At 40.2% G+C, this 12,150-nt stretch overlaps 1 protein-coding gene across 1 annotated transcript in view; it reads right to left on the bottom strand.

The window, feature by feature from the left end:
• Positions 1-12,150, bottom strand: part of GALNT9 (polypeptide N-acetylgalactosaminyltransferase 9) — a 142,388-nt gene that overhangs the window by 106,850 nt on the left and 23,388 nt on the right. The window contains exon 2 of the mRNA XM_082774108.1: positions 9,054-9,234. Within this exon, the coding sequence (XP_082630234.1) occupies positions 9,054-9,234 (181 nt within the window). The remainder of the gene's footprint in view (positions 1-9,053; positions 9,235-12,150) is intronic.

Raw genomic sequence — 12,150 nt, 5'->3', positions numbered from 1 at the left:
CACATGAGACACATTTAGTTTATGTTCTATAAGAAACACTGAGGATACAAAGCATATTCTTGGTCATCCTTTCTGTTCCTCCCAGCTAAAAAGCATGCTGCCTCCAGCCTTATGCTGGATGGGGACGTTGTCAGCTTGCCCATGCTGGAAGGTCATTCTTCAATATGTGTTACTAATACAGAAATTTCCTCTGTTTCTTCATTCCTTGGAGTTGTTAACATTTTGTACTGGATTTAATATAAACTCCATTTAAACTGACTGTCCTAGGTTCCTGAGGGAGAGACCTTCAGAGGACATTACATACTACACATCTACAGCAATGCTTCCATGTCTTCACCTCCTCTATTGAATATAAAGACAGTCTAGTTGACTACTTTAAATTATATGACTTATTTCTAGTCAATGTTATGCAACCCACCTTAGGTAAGCTATTCATGTATTCAAAAGTACTTTCTGGTGCAGACAAATTGCAGGGAATGGCTTCCAGTTTTACTGCATTTAAACACCACATTGCAATCAGTTATTTTTCATGCTCCCTAGTTAATCAAATTCAGCCTCCACTAAATCTTCATTTATTAATGCTGACAGTCATGCAGAACTCGTCTTCAACAATTAATATACACAAAGACACTGCAAAAATGTAACAAGAGGAAAATTACTGCATTTGAATGTAAGATGAATTTTTGGAAAAGGTTTTCATTTTTACGATTCTGTTTAATTTAGACCTGCTAGTCCTCTTTTCATTATCCAATGGAATAGTGTTAATAATCAAGATCTATGTTGCACGCCTTGTGGTATAATTAAAGTCACTACTTAATTGGAAAGCCCAGCTAGTACTAAACAAAAAGGAATCAATAATGTATCTGATGGGAAACGCCAGAGAAAAATTCTACTGAATATCAGAAATAACTGTGAGATATTGCCATGTGTCCAGAGCCGCTACCATGGACACAGAACGGAGCCCAGCTCTGCTTAGGAGCCATGCCCTGCTGAAAACTCTGGTATCCCTGGGGGGTTACCACCCTTGTGAACAGCAGAGCAGAAAGCCGAGCATTGCCATAGTGCAGCCTGGGCACTCTTGTGGTCCTACTGCATGGTCATACCCTACTGCAAAAGGCAGTACAAGATCAAGCAAAGGCAGACAGAACCATCCCAATGATCATCTCGCATCAAACACTGGTTGGGAAGTTGCTTGATGATTTATTTTGTTATTATTGGAAAATGTGGTCATAGCGTTAGTCTCTTCCTCAGACAGTCTTCTTGTTGGATAAATTCAATAGCTAATTGAATATTCAAAGACCTAATGGTAACTTGAGGTGCTAGAGACTAAGTTTTAAGTCCACATTCCAATTAATGTATCATTATATTAATGTTCCAACAGAGGTTGGGAGAAGACTTACAGTACTTTTATAAATAGAGTCAAATCACGACTATGGGTCTCAGTGAGGGCTATATAGGCAGAGTACAATTGCAGGGCACTGAGTGTAAAGCGCAGGGTCTGGCTGGTAGTATCTGTGGTTTGCAGGGAGTTTCCTTTCCCAGCCAAAGGAGCAAGTGATTTTCCCCTTCCTTTGTGGGCTTGCACAGTTCCAGCCTCCACCCTTTGCAGCCAAGTAGGAAACGTCTCAAAATGCAGCGATAAGCCTTTGGCATAGAGAGGGATACACAAATAAGCACAACTGGCCCAGAGGCAGCAGTATGAGCAAATTTAGGTTGTCAGCTGATATCCCAAATGAGCTGAGTCAGAACTACAGCACTGAATGCTGTGCCATAGCTGGTCAGAGCCCAGCTCTTTGCAGAGAAAGCAGCACCGGGATTTACTCGGCGCTCACCAGTCCCTGCTGCTCTTGGGCATGACAGAAAGCCCAAAAGTCAGCTTCACGTGGAGCACCTCTCCTGGGAGCTGCAGTGCCCGCTGTGCACGCAGGGCAGCGTGTGTGCAAGAGTGCCTGGGCTCTTTGCAGGGACTCAGCCCGAGGAAAATGTCCGACCCGTGCAACTTGGCAGGGCTGGCTGAGGTCCGTATAAAGTCCCAGACCACACGTACACACGTTCTCTTGGTCTGTTCAAAATACACATCTGGACATTGATTTGGGACCTAATTAAAACACTTCTGTTAGTTTCATCTCTTATACAATTTCCGTCCAGTAAATGAGCCCAAGCTGCTGCCCAGAGATAATTCTGGCCACTCCATTTTCAATCTCTGTTTTTCCCTTTCCCTGCTTAAACTTCATAATTGCAAGAAGAATGGGTAAAATGGACTTTTTGAATTTTAAGAGGGTTTTGTTAGATATATTAGCAATGGGTGCCAAAAAAATAACCCAACATTGAAAAGTTTCCCATTAAAAAAGAAGCCTCACTTAAATTAAAACATGCTTCTGCCTACACCGTGATTGTGAAACACCAAGCTGAAAAAAGGAAATGTTTACCTTCAACTAATGTTTAATTTCACTTCAACCTGATATTAATCTGAAAGAGTTGGTAGAGAATATTGATAGAAAAGTCATTAGTTTAAAACCAAATTTTTCATGGGAACCTAAATGTGTAATTGGTCCAAACAATTTTGTAAAATAATCATTTTACACAAGATGTTCAGCCTGATACAGAATATTTGTAGGGTTTTTGCAGGTTTTGTGTTTTCGGTTGCCATTTTCTGCTAAGCAGAAATTCTGGTTCCTGAACAGCTATGGATCTGTTCCAATTCAAATTTTTCTTGCAAAGGGGCCCATTACATCTCGCTCTGGTTAATCTGGGAAGAGTCCTTAAGGTCTGTTTTAATTTGGAGATTCTTCTGTTGTTTCTCTAAGCAGTGCAAAGAACAGTGCAAAAGTCCCCAGAGGATTTGAAAAGTGGGTCACGAGGCAGAGAAAGCTGCAGAGGTGGAGAAAATCAAACAGCACAGGTCTAGCACTCTCCAATCCACTGATCCAGAAGCTGATGCTCTTTGAAAGCCATCTGCCTCCCTGCCCTGCTCCTGCAGGGCCATCTGACACAGATGGGCAGAGGAGCTGCCCGCTCCAGCAGCCTCGAGCAGGGGCCATAGCACCAGACCACTGCTCCTGCCCTCGTGACAGAAAGCTTGCAAATGCATGTGTGATTTGGCTCGAGAGCTGCTGATGGATGCCTCAAAAATCACAGTGAGCCCACAGACCTCTACGAGCCTGAAGAAAGGGTCAAAATTTACAGGAACTTCCCTGTACCCTCCAAAGGCTTGAGCTCCCCAGCCACTGAAGGGCAATCTCGTACAGAAAGGCTGTTTTCTAGTGACTGGCCTTGGACGAGCTACTGTTATTAAACCCTTGAATGAACAAATCAGATGTCTATTTACTAAGTCTGCCCCCTTGATAGCACTATTTGATCAATTCCAGAATCCTTTCTGATAGGTAATTAAAAAAGCTTTTCCTTAGTTATAGTGTGGAGTGAACCATTAATTACACTTCAGAGCACCAGAGATGCAATCCCTTTGCTATTGTGAAATGTCTATAGCAAGCTACAGAAATGCTCGCCTCTATACAAGAGCTGAATAAATGAAAGTAATTTCCTCAAGACCTGGATTCCTCTGCTTTTTATGGCTAAAGACTTGAGTTGCCTCAGCATTAATAAGTTTGTTCTTTAGGGCTGAATTTTCTCAGTACAAACATCCATGACCATAACACAAAGAAATATTTTCTTTGGCTGATACAGCCAGCAGACTGAATCCATATATTGGTCTTATTATCAGCACTGAACTGCCACAATGCACTTGGCATCAAGTTGCACAGAAAAGATCAGCTAAATTAAAGATCCTCACCAAGTGGCGACAATTTCTTGTAAAAGCCAATTTAGCCGTTATGGAAGCTCCAGGATCATATTAACTTTTCTCAGAAGTATGCATAATGCATCACAGCAAGTGGTTTTGACAAGTGCATGTGTGCGTATGTGTGGATGTGGCCTGCATGCAGACAACCCCCAGAAGTTATTTAAATTGCAAAGTCAAGTGTTAGAAAGTTAGAGAATGCCAGATTTACAGGTGTTCAACCTGCTTAATTCAACCTCTTGCAATCCAGCCCATGCACCAAAAAGAGCAGGGGAATTGATGTTAACGTGAGAGAAGATGGTTACATCTGAAACATCTGGTTATCTGACACTTCCCAATTTTCCAGGGTGCCACATTGCAAAGTAAAGAGTGTTGGAAATTTTGGGGGCCTTTCCCCTGAACTTTGAATGAAATCCTGTAGGGTTTTATAGGCAAAAGTATGGCTGCAGCTATTCCTGGAACCTGTTGCACCAAATCAGCATGCCCCAGCTAACTCTACTCTATCTCTTTGCTCTCAGTACTCCTAACAAATTAAGTCATTTGAAGTCAGACAACTAAGCAGGGATTTAGGTGGCTGACTCTGAGCAATTCTACTGCCAAGTGTGAGATGTCTGTCAATTTTGGCTGTGTTGCTCCAGACCTGTCTTTGACTATTCAAACACTGTCCCTTTGACATTATGGTAAGAAGAACATGCATGCAGCCTAGCACATTTCACAGCATGTCCATGGAAGAATTCGAGGCCGTTCTGCATCTAATACACATCAGTAGAGTCAACTGATACAGACAGATGTGCTTATGCTTCCCTATGCATATACAGAAGGGCCACTGGACAATACTAACTTCATCTGTGCTTATTACTCAGGTTCATGTCATCACAACCCTCATTCTAAATATGGACGAACATAAATGGAATTGAATGCAATGACATTTGACCATTAAATAACCCAGAGAATCACAGAGCGAGCCCTAGCTTAGCCATGTGTTTCCAGGGGAAAAACAACCTGCTCCTTACAAGAGAGGCTTCTCTTCCGCCTCACAGAGGAAATAGGGTATGTTAGTGAGGGCTAGAAAGTCCTGCTGATACATCACTGCTGAGAACAGAGATCAGGATGTTAAACACACTGAACTATTCACAACGTATTTTCCATGGTGGCATAGCCCTTGAAAAAATTTAGCAGATGGGGAGGAAAAATGGGGCTGCAGCAGGGAAATGCAGAGACCTTTACTGCTTTCCTTGTCCCCTACCTTCTTTTGACATTTCCTTAACTTGAGAATTTTTTTTTCAAGCTTGGTATGTGCCTATATGGCACAGGATGAAAATAATCCCATCACAAGCATTATGAGTTTCCTTGTAACAAAAATAATCCTGCAAAAGTCTTTTTTATAGAAGTACTTATGAAATCTACCTTAATGCCAAAAGACTTTACCCTGGAATTTGTATAGTTAATAAAAGTACTAACTAGACCACTATTTTACAGATATTTTCATGTATTTTAACATACAAACAAGATATTGACCCCTTTTCTCTGAGCAAATGAAACAGAATCTCAGGTCACTCCAATACTACAATTATTAGTGGAACATTTGTACATATTCTTCCATCAAGCATAACAAATCCTGAGTATTCTGCTCCACGTTGAACTCAAACACATTTCATTCCTGCTACTTGGCCCCTGCATCTTCCCAGAGCACTCAGCTGCACAGTACTCAGCTGCTTCAAGGCAAAAAGTCACTTTTAAGAATTAAAAAAATATGCTAAGATCATCAGCACAACTTTAAAATCAGCACATTGGATTTTAGTGAAATCCAACGTAAGATGAAAAATACTGTTCAAGGTCACATCGAATAAACTCAAGAGGTGTTGGGAGGCTTTGCATTGTTTTATAAAACAAAATTGCAACAGCTCTATATTACACGTCTCTTGAAACTAAACATAGCTTGAAATATCAACTCACAGTATGTTTTTGAACTGTTTTCCCCAGGGTTGTCTGCATTCTGTAGAGAGACAGGGCAAGCATTCAAACTGTGGGAGGTGCAATATTGGAGAAGAAAAAGCTGAGACATTTATTACACCATGTTAGGATCAAACTATAATTTTGTAATTATCGTGTGAATTGTAATCGCAAGCAAGCTATTTACTGTCATTGCTCTGATTTGGCACACAAACACAACATGCACAAAATCTGCTGTTGTCCCCTGCACTGACTGAGCGATTCCTATCTTGAAGAAAAGGCTCTGAGCTCCAAGCATTATCTGCACTGGCAGCAGGTAGGAAGGCAGAGCACGATGTGAGTGCATGGGAAAAGCATCCTGAGAGCATCCTGACTCCCCACCCAGGCTTGCAATTTTACTGCAGTGGAAGGACACGGAGGTGATTCCAATTTAGGAGCCTTCTTGGTCACGCTGCCTGACTGTGCACCTCTTTAGTGCAACATTATTATTATTATTTTTAATTTGCTGTGTGGGGATGAAAATACCTCCTGAAAAGCAATTATACTGCTGTGTGTTTACTGAAGATATGCTAGAGGATGGGAGAAAATGCTTATTCTACCAGAAGATTATACTGGACAAAGATGGTTCAAAAATAAACAAAGAGTTCAAAGACAAAATGAACCAAAAGATAATATTTCTGATCAAATTTCTTCTAAAAGAAGACTAAGCCTAGTATATTACAAGTCCCATATTTGTATAGAAAAATCATGTTTACTTTCATAAATCATGTCTAAGCAATCCAGATGATTTTTTTTTCTGGTTTTCTCACAGACTGGCCATGGACTTCATGCATTGTTGGGCATTAATTCCACCCTGCTTCTCAACTTAAAAATGAAAAAGTCCTTCCTTTTTAAAAATGGAATATAGAGGGAATAACATAAATATAAATGACAAGCAGACTGAGAAGGGCTGCATACAAAGTCAAACAAAGAGTGATTTTCCCATAGCTATTTCCTAAAGCTTATCTCAAAGATCTGGTGATTTCGTTGTCTGCAGTACAGAATTAGAGCAGAATATCTAAACTGCGCATAAAGTCAAACTCAGCATTGCCTTGTGGCTACAATGCACACTTATCACCTGTTAAATAAGCATTCAGACAGTGTACTACACAGTGAATAAGAAGAGGTTGACTGTTCTGGCCTCTGGCATGCAAATATGTGCCACAAGTAGGGAGTGAAAACTGCCTCTCAACATGAGAGAAAGCTCCCGAGAGAGCCTGGATTTGACTACGTGTGCATCTGTAGGTGTCAGAGACAAAAAAATAAAGATGCTGCTCATGAGAAAGATAGCAGAAATTTCTAATAGAATATGGCAACCGAATGACAGCTGAATCTTCTCTGGTACAAGTGGGTAAAACTCTTCATATAATAAGAGCTTCTGCCTTCCCCAAGCTTTCACTTATTTTTCAAAGGAATTTTAATCGGAAGGGTTTTCTTGTAACTCGTAAGTATCTAGACTCAATTCCAGCACCGAGGTCTCACTAGAACCATCTCAAGAGCATTAAACACCACAGGGAAGGCTGTTCTCCCAGTACCTCAGACAGCTACTCATGCAGCATGGCCTGACAAGATTACCAAAACGAGCATGTCAAACAGCTTCTCTGAATGAATCATCAAAGCTTCCAGGTAGAACTGTGGAAGAGTATAACCTGAAGTGAAATATCACTGCATTGTAAACGCTCTCATCCTTCCCAGAGCTGCTGAACTAGATTCAAGCTTTGCAACCTTTGATTTTCTATTTCCTGGTAGAGCATTCTTATTTCTTATCCACCTGACTGCAGCAGCTAACAACAGGCCAGGTCAAACCTCGCTGAAGTTCACTTGAAAAATTTCACACTGATTTTAAGGGACTTTGAACCAGCTCTGATGTGCAGCTCAAATATTTGCATGATAACCACAGACTACCTTTTTTCCAGGATTATTTCATGGCAGATTTTTATGATACATTGACACAAATGTGACATATAAGCAGTATCTTTTATTTTTCTTTGCCACCTCTTTAATCTAGGTTTTCTTTTGTATAACAAGCATGTGAGAAAACAAATGCTGAGTCAATACTTCTGAGATTAGATTAATATGTAACATGGCTAATGAAATTTGTGCTTAAGCTGAAATTTTGTTTTGCTGGATTTTGTTTTTGGCAGCTTGAACTGCCTAAAATCCTAATTCAATTGCAATCTACTCAGAGAGCACAGCTGTTTTGCTTGGCTAAACTTTTCTCTCCACTTAATAAGATATTTTTTTTTATTTAACTTTCAGTTGTGTCTAGGAGCCCCAGTGGGTTTTTTAAAACTGAAGATTATTATTAGAAATTAATTAAGTATTCTTTTCAATTCTGTCTCCTGAGAGTAACTAGGCATTGCTGCTGATCTCCTCTGCATTAAGACATTACTGATTGTCATTCACAGGATGACAGAGAGAATGTCTTATCTGGAAGATGGGTAACTCCATAAACATAGAAGATTTGAAAGGCATTTTATAGAAAACACAATAAATCAGTACAAATCTTAAACATATAATTCCATTGTCAGACATAACCCAGGCATGTGAATTCTATAACACTAGAATAAAAGTATACACACATTCCAAAGACAAAAAAATCTAATTGCAGTTACAGAACCCCAATGAATTACACTGTATGTTTCATACAGCAGACTCTAACTAGTCAAATCTAAGAACATGAAGTGCAACTAAAGAAAAGGCAGATTTGGTAGGGATTGTTCTAGGGATTGTTTTTAACTGTCTACAAAGTATCTGTTATCACTGCCCCACCTTCCATGGCACCTGACTCCAAGAAGCAGACTAAGGCTGCCAGCTCTGATGGTGGGCTCAGCTGGCTTACCTGGCCTTTTCCAAGTGAACCAAACCCAACGAATATCAATATTCCCAAGTAATTTTTGATCTGAGGCCTTGAACTTGTGTATTAATGCATTACTCACAGAATTAGCTATGCATTTGATGCAGCACTTCATGCTCAAGATGGCAGTTGGTCTTCTTAATTTTCACTAAACTAGAGTCACTGTCCCTGGGGGGTCTTTAAGAAAAGGTTGGATGTGGTACTTAGGGACATGGTTTAGTGGGTAACATTGGTGGCTGGGGGACAGTTGGATCAGATGATCTTGGAGGGCTTTTCCAACCCCAGTGGTTCTATGACTAAATGTTGTCAGGCTAACCAGGAAGGGATGTAGAGAAAATAATTGTCACCAATGGTCCAGAGAACAACGAACAATCACTTGCTGTAATAATAATGTGGAATTCAACTTACTTTTTTGGTCTGTAGTCAGGGATGGACCTGTCCAGAGATATCCTGTCACTGAGCTGGGCATTGTAGCCATATTCTTCATATTTAGTCTCTGATTCATGGCTATCATCTCTCAGGGTAGCAGCCATTCCTCCTTGGCCCAAGCCTCCTGGACCTTCAACTAATCCCATGGGCTTTGCGAGGCCTAAATGGAAGAAAAAAATTGAATGATAACATGAAGGAAACGGATCTAACCTCTTCTGTGACCTCAGAAATTTTCAGAAAACAAGATCTGAACTCCCATAAAACCCAGATCTGAAACCCTCATGACTCTGTGGAAATTATCCTCAGCTTTTCAAACCAAACCCCATATCAATACGTCTTGCATTATCACTGCATAATTACAAATGAACTAACTATAAAGAAGTAATTATCAGCTTTCACAATTTCCCTTTTTTCCTGCATAATTCCGTGGAAACAGGAATCTTGTTTCCAAACATTTCAAAATGCCTAATTATCCTTGATTTCATCTCATTATATCTGCATTTGAAACATACAAAATCAGAACACATTCATATTAAGAGGTCTTAGGTAACCATTACCAAACTTAGCACTTCCCATATAGGCCCGTTCTATGGGTTAGGCACCCTCCCTGCTGAGTGTGTTCAAATGACAGTTACCACCACTGAGTATTACACAAACTACCTCACTTATGAAGTCCAGCAGAAGTTCACATACTTACGAGAGATGGAAAAGGGATATGGGGAGAAATTGGAATTGCTCCAGATTTTTTCTGTCCTTCAGCTCTATGCCAAGTGGAAAATGTATACTGTGTAAGATACTTGGCTCTATAAAGTTTATGGGATCAGAAAGTTTGGACACACTTCAGCTAAAACAATTAACCCGGCAATGCTCAGTGCTAAAACATTAGCCAGTCAACAATTGATCTGATAGGTTTTATTCACTAGTATATTACTGCTCAACTCAAAAATACATTTAAAACAAAATGAAACAGACATTAAAAATGTCCATACGATCACATTGCCAAGAACATATTCCATGGCAACAGGCATTTAATTTGGTGCTGAATTCTGAAAAATAAGTTCCTCAAATACCCTATGTTTAATGTCAATGCTTTTCTTTCCAAAAGGCTGACTATCAACAAGTCATTATAAGCTAAAAAGTTATTTATAATGGTCTTCGGGATACCATACTGAAATGTGTAAATATCCTCCAAATCATTTGCAATGTAGAACAAAACAATTAGAGTTTGACCTGCTCACCATTTTCCAAATTAAGAATTTTTCAAAATGAATACATTAATGTTTCAAATAAATAATTAAGCAGGGGAGAGAAGGGCAGAGAAAAGAAAAACTATCAACATTTGCTAGCAACAGACAAACAAGACGGCACAAAGCTGAAAATGGCTCCTCCAAGTCACAATAAGGTCTGTGACAATTTAGCCCCTCACACAGGAATTTATCTTGCATCTCATTGCTAACACTGTCCTCACTTGTTAAAGCCCCATCATCATCCCTGCTTAACCACAGAAGGACAGAACAGAAGAACAGTGGCTCATTAGTGGTTTGAGAATGTAAAGTTAGCATTTTCTACTTTAGATGCTTATGAGAAAAGCATTTCATTTAACGCTAGGGTTAAATGAAATACTAAAAAGAGTCTGCCTTAACATAAAAGGACCAAATACCTGCAGTACTTAGGAAATTTGGTACTGAATTTCAGGCATTCCCTACTAACATACATACATCATACTGCAGTGATCCCAAGCTGGGACATCTTGTATTGGTGCCTTTGATGCCTTCTTTGTGTTTCACATCACCATACACTGAAATGCTCCACTGTCTCAGAGTGAATCATGAGTCTTAGCAGGACAAGAAAGGAGGGAAGAAGGAAAAAAAAGGGAGCCCTACAGAAAAATATCCTTGCCATGGCCAAGCTTTTGAAAAATTCAGACAGCTGTAAGCATTCAAGCCTAGTGAATTGTAGACAAGAAAGGAAAACAAGGAGCTCATGCAGTCATGATCTCATTACAGGGGTGTGTGGGAGGTGAGCTCCAGGTGTCACTAGCAAGTGAGATCAAGCAGAGAATGATGAGCAGAAACCCCATAGGCTACCCAGGCGTGACAGGAAAGTGGAAAGATGAAGCTTTATAACAGAATCTTGTTACAAGGTTTAGTTTTGCTGGGACACACAAAGAGAGCAGACCAAAGCACCAAGCCACTGGGATTGAGATGCTGATGTTTAGTCACCAATTAAATTCTTCAAAGCTGTAAGTGAAACAAAATGCCAGTAAAAATGAGAGGTACACTCAAGGCAAGGGATTGTCGCATCAGTAGACAGCTCTACTCTTCAGTCAGTCTCAGTGCCAAACTGGGATCTCAGACCACCTTTGATAACTCACCCCCCAGTGTTTGGTAACGCAAAACAGAGCCCTCCCACTGTTTAGTGACTACTCTTCCTCCCAGCCCACGTAGGCTGCCTTCCTCTCCCAACCACATTTTACCCCAATAATGCACAGAGCTAACCCAAAAGAGAAGCAGGAAACTGTATACTGTCACAAAATGAACAAGAAGAATGCAAGATATCAGTTCAGAGGGACTGGGTGGAGTCCCAGCACAGCAACTATGCCAACTCATCACCCTTTTGGTAAAAAAAATAAAATAAATCACACAGAATTAACAACATAAACCACTAAAACTCAGACATTTTGGATCTAATGCAAAAGATTAAAAAAAAAAAAAGCTAAAAGTTTACAAAGTTTATGATGATTATGTCAGATATCTATATAATTTTAATTAATTGCACTATGCTACTCTTGAAATGAGGGAACTGTCTTGAGGTATTTGCAAAAGCATTTGGAAAATCTTTGCCTACTTGGCTCAGCCACGCTCCTCCTCTGTGCAAAAGCAGAGGGGGGTAAGAGTCTTGTGATCTTAGCCCACTGACTGACCTTAGCCCACCTGAAAGCCTGATTTCTCCTTTCTCAGGAAAAACAGAGTTGAGCCAGACCTCTGACCACGAGTGCTAGCTCATGAGTCACAGTTTGCTGTTGAATACGCTGGCAGCAGTTCACTCAGAGACCAATCCAAATCACAGCACTGCA

This window comes from Aythya marila, assembly GCF_965140915.1.
Source record: "Aythya marila genome assembly, chromosome: 17".
NCBI lineage: Eukaryota > Metazoa > Chordata > Aves > Anseriformes > Anatidae > Aythya > Aythya marila.
The sequence above is the reverse complement of the archived record's forward strand: the minus strand, read 5'-3'. Positions and strand labels throughout refer to the sequence as shown.